The 22,229-nt window shown below is 29.8% G+C and overlaps 1 protein-coding gene across 4 annotated transcripts in view; it reads left to right on the top strand.

The window, feature by feature from the left end:
- Window positions 1-22,229, top strand: part of scny (scrawny) — a 357,320-nt gene that overhangs the window by 315,278 nt on the left and 19,813 nt on the right. For 2 of the 4 annotated variants that reach the window (XM_067262464.1, XM_067262465.1), the window contains 2 exons: window positions 6,604-6,713; window positions 16,157-16,255. In XM_067262464.1, the coding sequence (XP_067118565.1) occupies window positions 6,604-6,713; window positions 16,157-16,255 (209 nt within the window). Of the gene's footprint in view, window positions 1-6,378; window positions 6,714-7,169; window positions 7,338-16,156; window positions 16,256-22,229 lie in introns of those variants that run through there. The other 2 variants (XR_010879658.1, XM_067262466.1) reach the window with 2 other exon arrangements.

Here is a 22,229-nt window from a genome sequence, read left to right as displayed (position 1 = left end):
AAAGAAAGTAGATCTATTGAAAATCAAGGGAGTGAGAGAAAGAAAGATGATGATATCTACTCATCAACATAGGTTGATTGTAAGTGCTACAACTAGAGACCCAAAGAAAACTGCATGAGAAATTAAATCTGATGTGTTTGGCCATGAAAAAAAAAGGGGTCCTTCAATTCAAATAATTAGAAACTGATTACATGAAAATCTTTTATGTAATTGCATTTTTATCACTTGTAAAGTAAAACATTATGAAAGAAACATAATCCAGAGTTCTGTGTATGTTTGAGAATTTTTGAGTCTGAAAATATTCTGCATTCTTGAACAACGATGCCTTATTTAAACTAATATTTATATTTTGATCATATGCTTTCTGAGCTTGGCATATCTGTGATCTTAACTTTTATGTCTTTCCAATATTCTACCATCCTGTTTTCAGATTTCTATATGTAGAACCTGCCTTTCTCATTTATTGCCTTATAACTAAATAACTGAAATTGGTTTTCTTTCTTTCTTTTGAAAAGTTTTTGATTTTTTGAAGATAGTTTGGAAAATTGTTTCTGTAGTACTCAAATACGAAATCATTATTTCTTTGTACAAAAAAATTATTTCAGTAAAAGTTTTTGTAGAGGAATTAGTGATGGGACAATACCTGGTTCCAATTTTGATTCTCCCAAAAGCTCCCAATTTCGATAAGAATCAGATTCTTTTGAATAGTTTCTAAAGTTTATTTTTGTTTAGAAAAATTAATGATTTACATTATAAGCACAGTACATTCATTAATTAATAAACGTTAAGATTAAGAATGGAAAACGATTAGGAAATCTAGAATTAGTCTTTTGAAAGAAGCTTGAAAATTCTTCATTTATATGTGGATATGCATGGTTTTATTGTGTACTACAAAACAAATTTGTAATTTTATTTCAGAGAAAGTTAATATTGTAACACTATCCCCAGAGAAATTAAAATTAATTAATTCCCTTTTACTCAAAAAACTATCCCATTGTGTCACTTAGGGTCACCATGTTTGAAAACTACTTCATTGGCTTATGCAATGACCAGGGGAGGGAGAAGATAAATGAGATGCAATTCTTTTTTTCATGCTTCTTGCAATTGGCGTGCCTCATAAATGTTTTAATTTCGTTGTATTTAACAGTAAATGAGGTTTGGCAAATGATGAAATGAGCCAAATACCATCATCATCACCATGAGTTAATCAAGTTTTGAATTCATTCACTCGAGCCAGGTTTTCCAAAATGTATAATTGCGTGAAGCTTTTTTGAGGAAAGACGAATTGAATGAATGCCTAAGCCGATTCATCTTGAAAAATCAATTTTTAGAACTCAAAATGGCAGTAAATTTGGCACAAATAATTATTTTTACTTAGAATCACACGAATCAGATTTGTTATGATTTACGGAATCATCTGTGAATCATAAATTAAAACGATATCTTTTCCTTGTGTTTTGTGATTGTTTGGTAAAATAAATTCCATATTTCAGGAAGGACAAGTACAATCTGTAAACAATAGAATTTTTCTATCAAAAAAAAGTGCCATTTTTAAAATTATGTATGACTAGTTGCAAAATATTATAAAAGTTGTTTAATTTTAAGTAGTTTTAACGACAGTAATTAGACTTAGAATTTCATCTATTATGCAAATGTAATCACTTTCTTATTTCATAATTGAAAAATTTGAGTTATTTTAAATTGAAGTTTTAAAATTATAATTAAGCAAAGATAACCATGTTTTATTGTCATATTCCAAAACTGATACACGTCATTTCCAATTCTTTATACTTTTGTAAATTTACAAAAAGTGAAATAACTCTGCTATTGTATTGTCAGTTATTCTTTGAGTTTACACTATTCTGCTACAATGTATTAAATATGATGACATCCTGCATAATCAGTAGACAAATTTATAATTCATTATAAGTAAAAATTTTCAACTTTTAATATAAAAGGAATAAGATAATGGTTTTTTATTTATTTTTTCTTTCTTTAGCTAATATAGAAAGTTTAATTTTAACTTTGATTTTCTGAATTTCAGTGGCAAACAGCTGAAAATTACATAATTGAAATATTAGGATTTTTGTTAGGTTTTTTTAAGTTGCAATACTTAGATATTAACGGTTAAACCAATGAAATATTTATTCGAATATGGATTAATTGCTATTTGAAATTATTAAGTTTTATTACATTTTAAAAAATTAATTTACAGTAGTAAATTTAGTAATGGCTTAAATGAAGGAAGAATGAAAAAGGAATAATATGATTCTCAGAACATCATGTCTGAGCTAAAACGTCTTACATTTAATGAACTCAATTACTACTATTTTGATTTATGGAAAAATTAATCGAATAATTTTTTTGTTGATAATTAGAAATAAAGTTTTAAAGGAGAAGAAAATGAAATAAGTATAACTCTGTGTTACTTCATAACTGTATAAAGTATAACTATATGTTAAGCTTTTCACTTAATTGTTCCATCAAATTTGTATTTTTGAATTTCTGTCGCCTAATTCAGTATTTAATGAATTTCACATGTGCAGATACAAGTAAGTCCGATTAAAAACAAGACTTGGCAGATTAATTCTAAATACAAATGAACATGGAATTGCTAAATATATATTGTATTACTGAATATTATAAGGAAAAACTTTTGTATCTATTGCAACAATAAATCCAAAGTGGAGTTAGATATCTTTTCATAGAGGTAAATGGACTGTTCTAGTAGGTGATAATTAAGAAACTTTTCAATTTCTTTTATTTGGGTAGTTTATTTACTGCAATAAAATTTGATATTACAATAAACAACATAGCCTTAATAAATATATGAAGAATTATAATTTAAATTTATTTATAAATTATTAGGCATTAACAAAAACTAGAACCGAATTTCTTTAATAACTTTGTACACATTTGCAGAGATGAATTCTAGCCTAATTTATGATACATAATCTTATTTTATTATTTATTATTGAACAGCTTGGAGTAATACTGTAATAAAAATAAATTTTAAAAATTCTGTAACTTATTGAATATTGTAAAAGAATAAGAAAACAGTTTTATTGAAAAGATCTACGAAGATTACAATCTGAATTGAAATGTACAAAAAGTAAAATTCATATAAATTACTTTTTACATTTTCTGTAAAAAGTTTTAAATTTTGTTTTAGCAGTTTTGCCCTGATCTATTCAATATATTTAAAATTTAATAGTATTTAAGATGGTAATTGCATTTGTAAAAATTTGGAAATAATAAGACTGTTAATCTAAAAATCTTGTTTATTTCGATATAATTAAAGTTGAAAACCAAAACTCAAAAACGTTTCTTTTATATTTTTAATTGTAGTTGTAATAGTTGTTTTATTTTTCCAATCTCTCTTGACTAGAATGTGAAAAAACAGTCAATGCCACGTATGTTTAACTATTGTTGGGCTGAAATTTGAAAAAATTGTAAACCTATAAATTCCCACTGTCATCAGTCTTTGTCTGACTGTCCTTCCTTAATCTTGAGAATGGTGTTAGACAGATGAAAGTCGAGACCAGATATGGAAAGCTTAGGAACGGGAGGCCCAAATTAACTAAATACAAACTTCTGATCTAGACTGGAAGTCACATGATTTTAATTCAAAAATTTTCCCCAGAATGGAGTTACGTAGATGACCAGCACAACTCTCTGTTGTTATCAGAAAAAGTATGACGACACTACTAATTTGAGATCAGGAGGATATATTTTAAGATAAATTAAAAATATGATTAAAAATTGCAATACAGCATTGTGATGATGTTACAATAATTTTTGCTCGTTTTGATTTCCATTGTAATTATAGGCTTATCACATAATTAAATTGATTATAAAGTATTTTCAACAGAAGAACTGATTTTTGTTCAATCCTTAATATTCTATGTTTTGCATTTAAATTTCTTTAAACTTAAATTATTTTTGATCAGAAGTCTTAAGAAAAGATTATCATTTATTCTCTTTTATTAATTACCATAATTTTATGCAAATAACGTACAGAGACATATACCCAACAAAAAAAATTTCTAGAATAGAAATAAAACCTTCGCGCCATACATCTCAAACCTCTGCAGCATCTGTTGAAAGCATGACTGATACGCAGTTTAGAAAATACCATCTTAAACGTTAAAGCATTGTTTTTCTGTTATACTTCATTATAGATGTACTTATAAAATAAGTGAAATGAAAAATAGAATATTGAGAGGAAACCTCCTAAACTTTATATGAGGAAGATGCAAATGCCTATCAAAGGACAAAAATTTTATCAATTATTAAAAATATTAAAGTAAACTCAGAAAAACTTAATTAACAAATATCCATAATATCAGTGACATGAATTTTATATGAAGAATCTGGTACTTGCTGTTATTTGTTGCAGAGAACTTTTCTTGGTCCCTATAGATAGATAGGTAGATAGCAAAAGTGAAAGCAGAATGCATAACATGATTTATTTTTGCATAACAAATTTGATTCTCACTGCAATTTTGCAAAATGAGAACAGTAAAATGAGTGATCATATAGACAATAGCAAATTGTTTTTTGTGCTTGCTTCATTCATTTCTTTTTCAAAAAGAAAATCTCAGATTAATTACAATAATTGTTAGAATATAATTAGAAAGTATATTCTATATAGTTACTGTGTTTAAATATACTTTTTATCTCCAGAAATTTGTTGTTCTGACTAGTTTTGAATGTTTTTCATAAATGGAAAATTTCATGTTAAAATGCAATCATGATTTGTAAAACAGAAAAATTTGCCAAAAAAGAATGTCACTTCTGATGTAATATTTGTTTGCTTTTAGCTTTTTGCTGTATGTATGAATGAAATTTAAAATTAAGATATTATTTTCTATTTAATTTTTATCAATATTTTAACCTATATTATTATATTCATTAATCTGGCACCTATAAAACCTGAGTAGTGCCAGAGTATCAGAATGGAAGATTACCAAATTTTTTTTTGTTTTTTTGCAAAATTTTATAAGTAATCTGAACATTACAGACATTGCTAGCATTTTTTTTACTGGTGTATGTTGCTATATGCCTTAAATTTGTTTATACATGCTCTAATTCTTTAAACACGAGATTGGCCTAAACTGCCTTAATTAGTTCAAGACAAAATTGGCCGAAGGGAAAGCTGTTTGACTTGTTTTGCCATACAAATTCCCTTTGTAGACTGCGGAGTAAAAACCATTTTGTATCCGGATATACAGAGAAGTTTTTAGAGTTAAACAGACTGAAAATGATACAGTATATGACTATACTATGTTAAGATTGATTGAATAACCTGCAGAACCATTAATGAATACATTGTTTTGCACAGAATCAATACTCAAAACACTGTAATATTTATTTTTCAAGTATGCACAGTATATGTGTGATTCACAAAAGCTACACGTGTTTCAAGTATGATAAACCTGCTGTGAGAAAGAAAAATTTCAAGCACATTACCGAACACAAAACATATATGCTAAGCTGTAACAGGACAATGTTCGCATACATGCACACACAAACCCTTTGGTGAGTTGGGAAAAATTTGATGGCAGAAGAATGTCTGTGGTACAAAGGATTTTTCATATTATTAGTGACCTTAGACAGAAAAAACTGATTAATCTATAATTGTAATTTTAAATTGCCTTGTACTGTACCTACTCAGGCCTGCAACTTGTGTGTTATTTACATAAAATTATGGTAAAGTTTGATATTTTTTTTATGGGAATATCTGCATTCTGACATAAACATTTTTATAATCAATTTTACAATTTTTGCAAAAAATTTTTTGGTACAAATCTTGAAAGTCTTTTTTTTTTACTAATGCTTTTAAATTGTTCTAAAAGTTAATAAAAATACAAATGCAATTCCTATAGATTCTCTACTTTAATGTAAGGAAACTAATTCTTTAAGTAGGCTATTATGATGTAATTTCTTTATATGGTTTTCATACGTTATTAATTATCCTATTAACAGTTCTGTTAAACATAAAAGAAATTTATACAGATAAGTATTTAAGTAGTAGTATTACTTTGTGAATATTCATAATTTTTGATTGGATAATTTGAAAGGAAAATTCATTGCAAACAGAATTATTTTTAAGATATGCAAAAATTTATTCTGTTTTACATATTTGGATATATCTGAAAACAATTACTATAGCGCATTTATAATCATGATATTCGTTAAAATTATTGTAATAGTAATTTGTCACATCTCGATCATTTAAACGAAGACAAGAAAATCATATAATGAGATATATATTTGGAATTTTTAAAGTCAATTAAATGATAAGGTTGTGCAATATTTATTTCTTAAATTATATATAGTTTTAAATATACAGTAGTTTTTATTGAAACTTGGCAGTCACTAAAGTGAGACCCATTAAGAAAGAAATGGGGTGCAAGTTAGGAACTCTTGCTCCGAATCTGACCTCTGTATGATATATAATGCAATCAGCAGCAGTGAAGATTATGAGCAGAGGCAATGCAAATCTATGTGCACCCTTAAGTTGGGTCTGCCAAGAAACTTTGGAACAAGTAACTCTGAAGAAGGAGTTGAATCCGACAAGTGTGTATGTCTAACTTGCAGTGAATTCTTGGGATGGCAACAGGAGTCATTTAGAAAGAGAAGTGATGGAGGATAGCTTGCAGAAGAGGGACCATTATGATGACTATAATGAAGAATATGATAGAGGAAAGGTATGTAATATAAAGATAATTAAATACACACTTATATATGTGCATATATTTAATTTTTATAAAAATGGTCATCTTAAACATTTGTAACTTTTTCATCATTAAATTTTTAAAATAATTACATACATTTAAGCATACTATTCTTATATGTATATCTCTTCAAATCTACCAGACAAATTAATTTTTTGATCTAAATGAAAACTTGAATGGATTTTAAATGTTTCCAAATGTTTATCATGAAAAAATTAACGACATCCCGTATCACGTAATTTTATTAAACTGATCACTTATTTTTTGATGTATCAATCTTTAGAAATTGAAGGTTTTGGAGAAAACTTGTACCAAATATGAAACTTCAGATTAATTTACCTGTTTCATTATAAATTTTCAATTAATAATTAAAATTCATATTTAGTTGATAATTTTAAAAGTGTGATTTCCAAAATTTCTCTCTCTCAGATATCTTCCAGGAAATTGATGTACAAATCCTTCCAAGGATCTATTAGGCATTGCTGATAACTGAGTCTAATTTAATCCTTAATATTATCCCAACAAGTGGCTTGTCATCTTCTTCTTCTTCTTCCACATATATTTTTTTTTCCATCAGGCTCTCCAAAAGATGTTTTTGTAAGTGTCATATCTATGTATATGGTCAAGTTATATAATTTTATCTTTTTTTATTGCTAGCTGTTAAGGTTCTTCTGACTTTAATGATTTAAAAATTTTAATGAAGTCTACAACACTTTACTATGTAATTATATTTCAAATGCTTTCAGTTTTTAATAATTTTTAAATCAAATGTCCATATTTTAAAGTTAATTAAACATGGTACTTTAGAATTTTACATCTAAATTTTCATAAATTAAAGAAATGATTTTTGACAATTTCAATTTTCTGATCTAATTTTTACATCTTCATTTTCTATAAAGAGTTGTTCTGAGCATATAAAGTTCACTGAGATTAATCTTAATACTTATTTTTAGTATTTCCTCCCACTTTCTCTCCAAAGCTCACAAGTTGCTTAAGGCTTATCTTCACTATTATTTTAATTAATTTTTTTCAAATTCATTTTTTATCAATTTTTTTTTCAAACCCTCTCTATTGATTGCTAATATTGCTGTCATCAGTAAACTTGAAGCTGTTATGAAAGTTTTTATCTATAGCAATATTCTTGATATTTTATGTTTCCTGAAGATGGATTCAATATATTAGGTTGATGCAAAAATTTATGGAATTTCCTAGACCTCTCTAGACTATTCAAAATTATTCTTTGACAAATGGCATTTAGAATTTTTTGTGGGGTATGTAAATGAAGGGTATTGAGGTGCACAGGCATAAGTGAAAATATATTGTGTGTGGCATTGCCAACTTTTTAAATATGTCAAATTTGCCAATGCTTTCTTGTGACCAAATTTACACATATGCAGTTTGCTTTTATATAAGATATGTAACTATAATCTTATTGCTGTATGGTGCAACATTGCAGGTCTAATAACTGATTTGTACAATGTACCTTTTAGTTTGCAGCTAACTTTTTTGTCACATAACATATCACTCAACTTCCTCCAGTTCAACCATCCACATTTAATTCTATGTTACACTTCTGAGTTCAATCTTTTCCCATCTTGACAAAGGCCCCTAGATACTTAAAACTTGGAACCATAGGAAGCGGCACATTTTGGATTTTAATATTGCACTCATCCTTGTCATTCAGTCATATAAGCTGTTTTAATTCTGCTAATCCTCATGCCCCTTTCTTCCAAAATTTTCCTCCACTCTTTCAGTTTCTTCTCAGCCTTGGTTTGGGAAAGTTCACACAGTTCAGTATCATCTGCAAACAGCATACCTCATGGAGCACCACACTTCATGTCAAAAACCAACACGTCCATTATCAGGGCTAAGGACCAATTCCTGATGTATACCAACATTAATGGAGAACCTGTGCTACTTTTAATTTGAGTCTCCGCTCCCTCATACATTTCCTTGATGAGCCTAATGTATTTTTCTGGAACATTCTTTTCCCTCAAACATCTCCATATCTCTTGCCTTGGTATCCTATCATACGTCTTTTCCAGATCTATGAACACCATGTGCAAATCTTCCTACATTTCTCTGTGCTTTTCCATCAGCTGTTTCAAAGCAAAGATAGCATCAGCCATACCTCTTTCTGGCATAAAGCCAAACTGTTCTTCTCCAATCTCAGATTCCTGTCTAATCCTTCTTTTGACAATTTTCTCCCAAATTTTCATAGTATGGGACAATAACTGTATACCTCTGTAGTTTCCACAATCCTGTACATCATCTTTACCTTTAAAGACTGGCACAAGAATACTCTTCCTCCATTCATCTGGGATCTCCTGCTGCCAGTTTCTTCATAAGGTCTCAGAGGATATCAATCCCCTCCTTACCCAAACCTCTACAAGTCTCCACCGGAATCCGATCAGTGCTGCTTCTTCATCTTCATTTCCCTAAGCATTCTTTCCACTTCTCCTCTGCTAATATCTTGCACCACTCCTTCATTTGCCTCTCCATTCTCATAGTTCTGGGTTTTCCTCATTCAATAAATTCCTAAACTATACTTTCCATCTTTCCTTGACCCTTTCATAAACTTGAAATACTACTACTGTATTATCTTTAATCAGTTTAATAGAGGTAAAATCTTTTGATGCCTTATTTCTTGCTTTGGCTATTCTCATCAACTGCCTTTCCCCACCTTTCTTTTTGAAAACTTTATAAGCCTCTACTAAAGCCTTTGCTTTCACAATAGCCATTGTCTTTTTAGTCATTTTATTTCCCAAATGGTAAGTTTCTTTATCTTCAGGCCTTCTCATCAAATCCCACCTTTTCTTTGCCTCTTTCTTTCGTTTAACTGCAGATTGTACCTCAGCATTCTACCACCAAAGTTCCTTTCCTTCTGGTGACCTCTTCTCTGAAGTTTTTCCCAAAACCTCTTCTCCAACTTTCAAAATGCAATTACTATTCAGCAGCCACCATGTCTTCACATCATTCAGGAACTGAATTTCTTTTAACACTTTTATCTTAAACTCTTTCCTTAATTCCTCCTCTTTTAATCTCCACCATTTAATCCTTTGCTCAATCTGGCTAACACAATTCTTACAATGGCCCATAAGAAAGCCACAATCCACCAGAAGAATTCTATGTTGTACAGCAACACTTTCACCATTTAACACCTTACTGTTTCTCATTTCACTCAGATGCCTCCTACAGCGCAAGAAGAAATCAATCTGGCTGCATCTACCTCCATTTATGTATGTAATCAGTTTATTCACTTTCTTCTCAAAGTAGATGTTAAATAGGGCAAGGTCAAAAGCCACAGCATGATCGACTAGTCTCTCCCTCTCCATACCTTTCTCCCACACTCCACCTCTCAAAAACTCTTCTTTCAACATTCTTCCTCTTCCCAACATGACCATTTAAATCACTCCCACAGATTAACCTCTGGTTCACAGGAACACACATTATAACTTGGTCAAGATCCGTCCAAAAGTTTATCTTCTCTTCTTTACTAATTTTTAACACTATATATTTAAAAATATAAAGAAAATGTATAACACACTTTCAGTTTTCAAGTTTTTTTTTGGGTGTATTATTAGAGTAAAAAATTTGAGTTCCAAAACTGATGAGTTGTATATAGTCAGCACAATCAGGATTGGCCCTTGGGTTGGTTCATTTTTGCATTTTTAAGGGTTGATAAGAATTGTTTACAAATGCACATGTACATACTTCCTTAGGCTTTGTTTAGTCTTGAAAAGGGGTGGACTTTAACTAGTGGTTCAGGAAAACTGTTAGGATTATATGTCTTTGATAATTTGAAATTAAAATTTTAATAAATATAAATATTTTATAGATGATGATAATGCTGATGTAATTAACTATATTAATCAAATTATTTAATTCATGCAAATATATAGAATGTTAACATTTTTCCAAAAGTTAGTCAAATTGGGAAAAAAAGGGGAGAAATGATAAGTTCTTTAACTTGTCATCACTTTCATACAATAAAATCTGCACCAATGACTTTTTAAATTGTTAGTGCAGAAATCTGAATTTCTTGAAAAATCCAAAAAATTTCTAATTGCCTAACTTTCTCAGTATCTTGATATGTTTAATACATTTTCTCCATAAAGCCTTTCATTTTTTCGTTTAATAGATATGGTCAAATCGGCACTGTAGCATGGATGATCTACAAATTTAGATTTTTTAAACTCTCCTCAACACTGTACCTAAAAAAAGCTGTCCTGATGATGCAGGCTTTTTTATAATTGCTTTGTTTTAAAATGAATAATTTAAAAAAAAATAAATTTGACTTTGGAATGATTTATTTTCCTTCTATTGGTAGTTAGATCATTAGTTATTATTGTTATATAGATTTCATAATTATAATATGCATTATTTCTAAAATTTCAATAAAAACGATTTCTAATTATCTTTTAAAGTAAAAGAAAGGTTAAATCGATATCTCGTTGTCATGATAAATAATACGTTGACAGTCTTTGATTGATTACAAAATCCCACCACGTCGCATCAAATTAAAAATTTCATAAAAATTAAAATACAGTAGTCCCCATTATATTGCGGAGTCAGATATATTATGCTCTTTTTGGTCTCTCCCACATTTTACAATGATAGAGTCAGTAAATCTTAAATTACCAATTGCCATTGAATTCCTTTTTGCAATGAAATACAGTATTTTATTCCTACTGTTGTCCTTGAAACTACCAATGCAGGTGAAACAATAAATTTGTCAAGATCTAAATAAGCTAAACAAGTGGTTAGATCAATTACCATTTATGTTTCCTTTTAATATTAAAAGTTGTTTGTTTATTAGTTTTGAGTGCTATCTCCTTATTTACAAGTTTATGCGATTTGACTGTATTACATAGATTGTATTGCAATTTGCATAAAGGTGCGAAATTTCGAATTCACCTGGTAATATGTAAGAAAAGACTTCTGTATTTCTGAATGGAAAGTTCTAAAATGTTTATACTGTAGTAACTTTATTATGCTTTTTAGAAAAATTTTACTCAAATTTTATAAGTTTTGATGATCTGTCATATGTTCAATATTTTTATTTCTTAAATTTTCAGTTACTGTATTTTTAAGTTTTACTGAAAAATATAAATTACAGGAATTTTTAATAAGTGATTTATCATGAAATATATTACTATATAATAAAACTGCAATTGATATTTTTGTTTTTTATTGACAGTATTTGTCTTTAAATGTCATTGTTAAAGAAACAATAATTCTAAATGGGCATTCATGGTATTGATGTTTATGTAAACATCGATTAATACTATTTAACCAAGAATAAAATTCAGTATTGTAAAACTAAGCATATTTTATATCAGAAACACTTGCTGATGAAAGAATAGAGGATAGAGATTGCATAGTATGTATAATCTCTTTAGTAAAAGCCCAGAATTTTTAGTACTGAGTTATATTGCTCTCTTTCTTCATCTCCCAACAAGGGGCTACTGTATTTATAAAGTTTATAAAATAATTGATTATATCTGTTCAAAATAAAATTAGAAAATATATTGTATTTATAATTTAACATTCGTGATAATTTTTATTAGATTCTTGAATTTAATTGTAATGCTATAAATAAAAATCTGAAAATTATTATAAATGCCTAATCGTAAATAGTAAAATTAGATGAAACTTCTAATCCTATTACAGTATAAGATGTCATCAGAAAAAATTTAGATTATATTTAATCATTAAAGAAAAACAATGAAACTTTAAAGAGATTTCTGACGTAGAAAGTGGTGTATGCAAACACATGCTGCGCATCTCCCACCCTACTGTAACACAAGCAATTATCACTGCTTCTATGTGCAATTGACAAAGTCTAGAAAAACAAATTAAATTATATGTATTATTGTTACTCTGTTAAGATTCTTATTAACCTTGAGTTTACTCTGTATAATCTGCTTATAATAATTTAAAAAAACAAAGCTTTTGCATTAAGTTGTATTTTACTAATGTCACAAAGTTGTATTGTGAACAGCTTTGCGACATTGGGAATAAATAAAATTTAGTTTTTTCCTTTTTAAAATTTTCATTCATTGCTGCACTGTACACTGGTTTAAAAATATATAAAATACACTTCAGTTAAATGAAAGATCCTTGGAACTTACTATCCACACGTACTTGACCACCACCACCTAGATGTATATCCAGGTGGTGGAGACGACCCTTTTCAAGACTAACCGAAGCCCAAGGGAGTACATGTGCCTTTGTAAACAATTCTTATTGCCCCTTAGATGCAGAAATGAACCAACCCAAGAGCAAAATCTGGTTGTGTGGGCTATACACTATTTACAATAGGATTTCTGTTTATATGAAATTTTAAACTAAACCTTATGCTTTAATTATTTAATATCTTATGTGTTATCTGCATTATTTCTGTCATTTTGAAAATGAAAGAAATATCTTTCAATAGTTTGAATTAATGGTATTTGGAAATTAGTTTTGTGAATTTATGTTTTAGTGACACTGGGATTTTTATCACTAAAATCAATATTTGTTTATTCAAAATGATAGTTTTCTGATAAGTTGTTTCATTAGTAGATTTAAAGTATAAATGAAGATTATATATATAAATTTTTATTAATTATGTAAAATAAATAAATTTTATTTTATTCATTTGTTTAAGATGATCATAGTTATATTTTTATTATGAAGGTATAATGCATATATTAGAATAAGACATTGTTAATGATACCTATTTGGAATGATCATAATAGATTGCCACTATCTGTCTAAAAATAGAATTATATTCTGAAATGATTTATTAGATCTATATTGTTTCATTAATTATTTCAAGTATAGTAGAATCTGTTGTTTGTAATAATAGATATTGTTATCAGTTAGATAACATTATCAGAATTACATGTCCCAAATATACAAGTTAAAATACATTTATAAAATATTTGTGTTATTGTAATCACAGAGCTTTGCTTATAGTTAGTATATTCACATAAATGGTCATTTTTAAGCTGTCTTTCATGCCATTAGTCTCAATATGTTGGTAACGTATAATCATTTACAAATGTTAAAAGTGCTTTACCAGTCTGGAAAAAAGTCTTATTAGTGCTTTAAGTATTGAAAACGTATTGTTTTATTTGCTCACCATATCGTAATTTAAACTGTTGACATTTTTACTTCAGTTACATCTTAGACAACACTGTCAGAAAGCAACAAACAATACTGGATGAACTATTATTAAAATTATTATATTAAACCATTTTAATAAAAATCTATCTTTTTAATTAGGAGTCAATTAAACCAGAATTTTCACTAATTATAGTCTTATTTATCTCTTCTGCTTAATGTTACCAGTCAGTGATTATCAGTATAGATGAACTCCAAAGTGTTTGAAACAAGTAGATTCTAGTGTATATTGAACTGAAACTGTTTATACCATTGAGCATTGTATTCTTGGAAATAAAAAGAGTACAGTAGAAAAAATATTTACATGAGTAACACAACCTGAAAATAGAAGGTTAATTGAACTTCTTGACTATGATGCTCTCTTCCAAACCAGTATTATTTTTGGATTTTTCAAAGTATCACGCATTGAATAGTGAAGTTTCGTCATTTTATCCCAAGTGGGTCAAAAGTTAGCTCAGAAGTGAAAGTTATTTCTGTAATGCCCTAAGACATGTTCACTCACAAAGAGCAATGATGTTTTATCAAAGGTCAAGTCATACCAATACAAAATGCTTGTCAATGCCAGAAGGAATTACAAGTGTGTGTTTCCCTAATGTACTGTATGATGAGTAGAGACTTCCAACATAAGAAGTGATCATGCTTGAACATAGTGGTGGACACTGTGCAAATGGAATAGATACAAAATGTTTAAGCTGTTAGGAAGTTACTGGAGAAATAGGTGTGAGAGAGGAGTTTCTTTGCTAAATAATTGTATTCGAAACATAGAAAAGATCATGAATCTGAATCAAAAATGCAAATGATGGCAAGCATTGTCACCATGCCCCAGAAAACTGTAGCAAGAACCTGGAAAGCTGACATTAATGATGATATTTCTGTTGCTTACAACTTTGAGGGCATTATTTTGGTCAATGATAAGGACAGACAATAAACTCTGCTTGTTAACTACTTTCACTTTCTGGAAAAACATCTGCATCTGGCAATCTGATAGAAACGGTCTCAGTTGCTGCACTTGCATCTGATTGTCCTTCACAACAATGTCCAGTGACATATTTCCTCAGCAATAGTGACGTAACGGGAATAGTGGAAATGCAATCGTAGTGTTACCAAAGTATACCACTTCTGACAGCTAGGTTTTTAATAATTTTGCAAATGTAATTAGATTAGGTAAGATATCTTTGAAATATAATATAAGATTGTTAATCATATTGACATAGATAACCAGATGATTCAATATGAATGGAAAGAGAATATTATTTCATACTAGCATGAAACACATCACCACAGTCTTATCTAGGTTAATTTTCAGATTAAATGACTCAAAAATAGTTGTTAATAATTTTGTCATCTTAATGAAGGTTAGGATTCGAATTAATCAGTTTCATGTAGTCTGCATATAAAAAGAATGATAAAAGAAAGATCCGCCTGAGCAATGGTGTAATCAGTATAATAGATAAATAAAAGACTACATAGGAAAGAGCCCTGAAAAATGCCGTTCATTAGAGAAACGGACAAAAAAAATCCCAAAGTTTAATATTAAATGCCATTAAAACAAAGTAATTATTAAGCCAAATTATAATTGAAGGTTGAATATCTAACAGCTGAGATGGTGTTGTAGAATCAAATGCTTGTTTATTGTCAAGATAAATAATATAAAATGATGTTTAAGTTCAGAAGAGTCTAAAACTGATTCCCAAACTCTTTCAAGTCATCGCGTCCTTGGTTCCATAAACTCTTATACCCAGTGTTCCTTTTCCATGTGTAAGAAAGACTTGGAAATATTCTTAGAAAAACTTTTCTAGGAACCTCACACTTTGTGTCCTTACTGTACATTGTTCTCCACATCCGGAAACTATTAAATGCGATATTTCTTCCTACTCATTTTAACAGAGGAAAAGGAAAGGTTAGCAGTGATCCCAATCCTTGCCTATGATAACTGTTTGGCAGTACCCTGCCATCAGTATCCCTGCCACTCGCTTTTTTTTGCCTCCTAGATTTACTTACCACCAATGGGGTGGTAGCATCCACTTTGGGAATGACTGGTCTAGAATAATGGTTTACATTTGTAACAAATTGAACAGTTCAATTTAAATGAATAAAAAATCATAAATTTCTGTATTCATTTAAATTGAATATTTTGTACTTGTATTCTTTTTGTCAGTTTTTTAATCTTTTATTTTCAAAACTAAAAATAGAAATTTTTTTAAAACTTGCTTATAACTAAGAAATATGAAAATTTATTTTTTCAGGTGAAGAAAATTAAGAAATGGCATGGAAATTCGAAAAGAATGTATTCGTATAACCCATTCCAAAAGGCCTGGGATTCTAAAAAATATGAAAAATATGAGGTATGTACTAAAATTAAATCAAATTATTTGCATAGGTTTTGCAATAATTGCTCTTTTGCTTAATTTATGAAGTATTATTATGGTTTTATTTTCTTTGGCTGAGATAATTTAGATTTCATATAAGGTAAGTGAAGGTGATTGCATCACCTTAAGTTTTTTAAATTTTTTAAAAAATTTTGTGAGGGTGAGGGAAATCGGTGGTACCAAGAGATTTTATTAATAAGGAAATATATTTGAGCACTTTAATCCTTCCTTTCAATCCTACAGCACTTATTTTTCCAAATATTGGCAATATGATGTATTTACCAGACACTACAGATAAATATGCCACCCAAATAAATTCTTATTTTGAATTAATTTTTGAGAAGTACCAAACAAGATTACAGGCGGCTCTCAACTTTCGCACATAATTGGTTCCTGAAAGAGTGTGCGAATGTTGAATGTTCAAAAGTAGAGGGATGTAAAAAAATATGCACCAAAAACTGTTTTAAAGTATTTATTTATCAATATGTATACATAATGAAGTTAACGAGGCATGTTTAAGTTTTTCGGGTGTTTTCTTTATAAACTTGTCAAGAGTTAGTTGAATACAACCTTTTTTTTTTCTTTTCTTGATAAAGATTTCTATAACATGCTGTGTCTTTCTCAATCGTCCTACATACTTGAGATACACGTTCTAATTTGAGATCACATTCTTCCATGATAGTCAAAAATTTATCAAGATGCATGAAAACTTCATTCATATTTTTAATTGTCAAAGTTTTATCATCATCTTCCTCACTTTCATTGTGTATTTCATTGTTGTTCAATTAAGTATTTATTTGACATAGGTACTGAGTGAGATTCAATTTAGATTAACTCATTAACATCTTCATTGTTGACGTCCAAGTTTAGTTCATTCGTTAGGATAACTATTTCATCTGTGATGTGACCGGAGGGTCAGTCTCTCTTTGACCCCTCATCAGGATATGACACCACCGAGTCTTTAAGGAGATGTTAGAGTTCCTTGAGCAGTCGGGTATCCACGATCCTAGACAGTATATTCCACAGAGGCACACAATTCACAGAATAAAACAGTCTACAGTATAAAACAATCTTCATGGTAATATTTCCACAGTATTAATTCTTGGGCTTCTAGGTGGGGTAATGCTTGGACGACGTAGATCAGAAGGTTGCAGGAGGGTTTTTTTTGTTGGGCTTGCGGTGGCTAAACAAATGACGACTGCCTGGATTTGTCATCGTTCCCTCATATTATTTTTCCACTTGGGTTTTTCCATGAGGTCAGGATCTCGTTGTTAAGGGTCGGGTGTTATCTTTTGATGAAATGGTGGAGGGGAAACAATCGAAAAAATTTGATTGAACACCTTTGTCCATTCATCCGTCACATGTGATATTTTTTGGTGTTTCTTCAAAATTTATAAAATCACTCATCATTTGTGGGCATAATTGTTTCCTGGAACTTTTCATTGTCGACTATTTTATTTCAGCCCACAAGTCTCCAATATTGTTTGTGTTCCATATATTATAGTTCTTCCAAAAATTTGTTAATGTTGGCTCATCTTCCCTGTCAGTTGCCTTGATGACCTTAGTCATTATTGTCCTCATATAATATCATTTAAACATAGCTATCACTGTTTGTTCCTTGGGCTGTATGAGGCAGGTAGTATTGGGAGGAAGAAACAACATTGATTTCCAGGTATAAATTCTGCAGAGATTTTGGATGTCCTGGAGCATTGTCTAAGATTAATAATGCTTTAAACTCTAAATTATTATTTTTACAATATTGCTTAACTGTCGGCATGAAGTGAAAAGTGAACCAATCTTTTAATATTAACGCAGTAACCCAGGCATTTTTATTTGATTTCCAAATGACTGGAAGCAATTCTTTATCTTTCCCTTTCAATGCTCTGGGATTTTCTGTTTGGTAAACTAACAATAGCTTCAATTTTAAATCACCAGCTAAGTTTCCACCAAGAAGCAACGTCAATCAGTTTTTGGAAGGTTTATGTCCGGGGGCAACTGATTCTTCCTTTGATAAAAATGTACAATTAGACATATTTTTCCAAAATAAACTCATCTCATCTACATTGCATATTTGGCTAGGAGAATATTCTCCATCTTCAATAATTTTGGACAATGAGGAAATAAATTATTTTGCAGCATTTTTATTTGCATCAGCCAATTTTCCAATGAATTTAATATTATGTAAAGAATATCTCATTTTAAATTTGTTGAACTAGCCATTACTTGCTTGAAACACCGTGTTAGGATCTTCATTTAATCTAATCTTCCAATCCGCATGCAAACTAAGAGCCTTAGCTTGAATAATTGAATAACTCAGAGGGACATTATTTTGATGTTGATCATCAATCCATGATGACAAAGATCTTTCCATTTCATCCATCACTTTGCTGTGTCTTTTGGAAACAATCTTTGAAGATATATTTCCACAATTTTTGAACGTATTCCTTAATTTTACTCTTATTTTTCAAAATTGAACATATCTTAGATCTATTTACATCGTACAAATGTCCGATTGAAGCAAAAAATTCACCATTTTCAGAATATTTATTTCCATCTTTGTCTCGATTATATGAAGTTTGAGTCTTTAATTTCTTTTTGTTTGTACCAAAACTGCAATTTCTCCGTTTCTCACTCATGTTTATCAATTTATAAGGACGAAATATTTAAACATAAACAAATAAATTGGCAAAACACACAACACGTTGACGCCTGCCCTAATTTAAGACTGAAACTGTTTTGACCTCTTGCTCAGAACACAGTAGGGTTTACAATTCTGAGAAGTTCGCTATTGTAGGAAGTAATGTGTGTCTGAGAACGTAGAACCAGCTACTGCTTTGTAGTGTATGAGCGTTCTGCATGGAAGCAAATTTTTTCCTTATCAACAGAAATATTTAAAAAGTTGAATTTTTAAAAATATGTGAAATAGAGAATTGTGCGAAAGTCGAGGGCCGCCTGTATTGTTAAAAATGTTTAACTAAAACATGCTAGAGTTTTTCCAAATTTATGAAAGTAGAGAACATTAAAAAGAATAAATATTTAATTTTTTTATCACTACTATTTAAGAAATTAAATAACCAAGAAAAGAACTTTTACATCAATGAACCTGATCATACTCAGTACATAAAAGTGTAATTTGAATTAATATTGAAACAAGTAAACTGGCAAAGCCCTATTTAGGACAAGACTATATCTCTGAGACTCACTACTAAGTGGGACCATTTTGACGCTCAAGGCGGGTCTCATTCTCCAATTTTCTTTGGTTTTGCTGGTTTTGAGCACAATTGTTCAAATTATGCCGACCACGACCACGACGTCGTCCACGATGCATTTTCAATGACCTATTTATCCAATGTCAAAATTTCTCTCCGTTGCATGTCACTTCGGGTTGAATTTTTGTCGATGCCTAATGAAAATTTCCTGTTTTTGAAAAAATAATGTCGTCTATTGCATCATCTGAAATATTTTTATTTTGCAAAAACAAATTATATATATTAATAAATGTAAAAAGAAAAAAAATATTTTGGAAGTTAGTTTTAATATAAAATTATAAAATATAACGACGCGCCATCTAGTTTCAAAAACATTCTGATGATGAAACACGATATCTCAGGTCACTCGATCAAGGTCACACCGTAACCTTGGTTTTTGGTCACAACGTGCTGACAACATGGGTTTTTTCAAAGATTTGTTTGTCAAAATTCGATTTTGCAACATTTGTATTTCCAACTTACCAATGAGCAACATGTTCACAAATCTCGCACTACTGCCTGTTTGCAGAGAGTGTCGCCATTTTGTATTTTATTTTGACTTGGTTCTCGGTTCCCTGAGTACTGTACATACAAGTCTGGTTTTTTATGCGTGCATGATTTGGGCACTTAATACTCTGTGCCAAATTGCAACTCCTGACATTTACAGTACTCCTTCATACCTCTTAGCTGGTTACCCAGCTAGCAATATGATTTTATAAACAAGACATAGTCTTGTCAATAAGTTACAAAATAAATGTATTTGTAGCAATAAACACACAAGTGGTGTAATTGCTAACATATATTACTTCATAAGTAATCTATTTTTTTTGTTTTTTTTTAGAATATTTATCAACAAAAACTATTATTATATTCTTAAGGTACATTAAATTTACATCAAAATGACTATACATAAAATCTTTTACCTTTGAAAGAATTCTGTATAACTTACAATTAAGCCAACCCACAAATTATAGTAGAGGAACTTTAAACAGAACAAAATGGTATTAATAGCTACAAAACTAAGCAAAACACTTCAAGATGGCTCATTTCTATGGATAATAACTCTGTAGCTAAAATACAGCAAAAAGCCTTAAAATACAGCATACACTATCAACAATTTCCTATACTAATTGAGATATACTTAGGTGACATAATTAGTAGCAGTGGTGCAATTACCTGCACCAATCTTAATAATTTTCTCAAATTTATTTCTGCTTAGTCTATAATACAAAGAATTTCAAATAAATTAAAATTTTAAATTTTATATATATATGTTAGGCTCAAAGACCAAAATCACTCATTGAGTGAAAAAACCGACCACAATGCATTTGGCTAATTCAAAACGGCCACGACACATGCTTCATGTCGTTTGTAAAACAAACGATTACAAAGCAAAATTTGTGTCGTGGCTTTTGTGATATTTGACCACGACTTGTGGTGATTAAGAAAAGCCATAACGTGTTCTAAACATTAGCTGATGCAACCATGATAGATCATACAATGCACAGTGGTTTGTAACTTTAAAATATGGATTCTAGCCTCAAAACATTTTTATTTACAATTTTTAATGCCGAACAACAACATTAGTTCTATAAGTGTTCCTAGAAATTTAATTTTCATACTTAAAAAAAATTTCAAAGAAAAATGTATGGAGAAAAATACACATTTGTTTCTTTTGTTTTGCTAAAAAGTGCTAAAGGTCTAACTACTTGTAGGTGCTTGATATACTATACACGATGAAATAAAAATCAGCTGCTAAAATTAAAAACCACTGTGTGACGGATTTATTATGTATAAAAGCCACCACACGTTCTGGATGTTAACTAATAATGAGGTGATGATAAGAAAATAAAACTTTCTTTTTCATTATGATTTATTTATCTTCAATCATCTTATATAAGTAGGTAACAAAATTATTCATCACATACAAAAATGTAACTTTGTTACTTTTCAACATTTAATCATTCAGGAAAATCTGTTGCGATGCTCGAGATGTCAACGTTTTCTAACAATTAATTTACTAAAAATAATTACTTTGTCAGAAACTTTTATTAATAAATCAGTCATTTTTATGAGAATTGAGAATGTTGCAGAGTTATTTTTGCCGATTGTTTTCGAACAGATTATCGACAAAAACTGAGGTATCACTGTACAGTGTACACCCATGTACTGTACCTAGCATCAGTCTGCATTATTTCTTTAGCTTCTGTTCTCCTATCCTAAAACCCTCCAGTTATAGGGAAAAACAATGGTTTTAGGCTAAAACTTTTTCCAACAAAACTTGTGGCTCGATGAGTAATAAGAACACAGAACACAGGGTAGTTTTACCCTAGATTTACCCTAAATATAAAACTATTTGAAACATTACTCTGGAAGGTTGAAATTACTCTAGAAAAGGGTAATTACCTTAGATACAGTAGCACTAGTTAAGAATGAACACAATACAAACTCCACAAGTGTTTGCAATGCACCCGTTGACAAGTTACAACCTGTCCTTTGTATCATGGTTGCATCAGCTAATGTTCAGAACGTGTTATGGCTTTTCTTAATCACCACAACACATCATGGTCAAATATCATGAAAGCCACGACACAAATTTTGCTTTGTGGCTGTTTTGAATTAGCCACAACATGTTGTGGTAATTTTTTTTGCTCAATGAGTGATTTCAGTCTTTGAGCCTAACATACATACATATATATACA

Source organism: Centruroides vittatus, unplaced genomic scaffold, assembly GCF_030686945.1.
Source record: "Centruroides vittatus isolate TY-2023 unplaced genomic scaffold, ASM3068694v2 contig_1477, whole genome shotgun sequence".
In the NCBI taxonomy this organism is placed as follows: domain Eukaryota; kingdom Metazoa; phylum Arthropoda; class Arachnida; order Scorpiones; family Buthidae; genus Centruroides; species Centruroides vittatus.
This window is presented reverse-complemented; position numbering and strand designations above follow the sequence as displayed.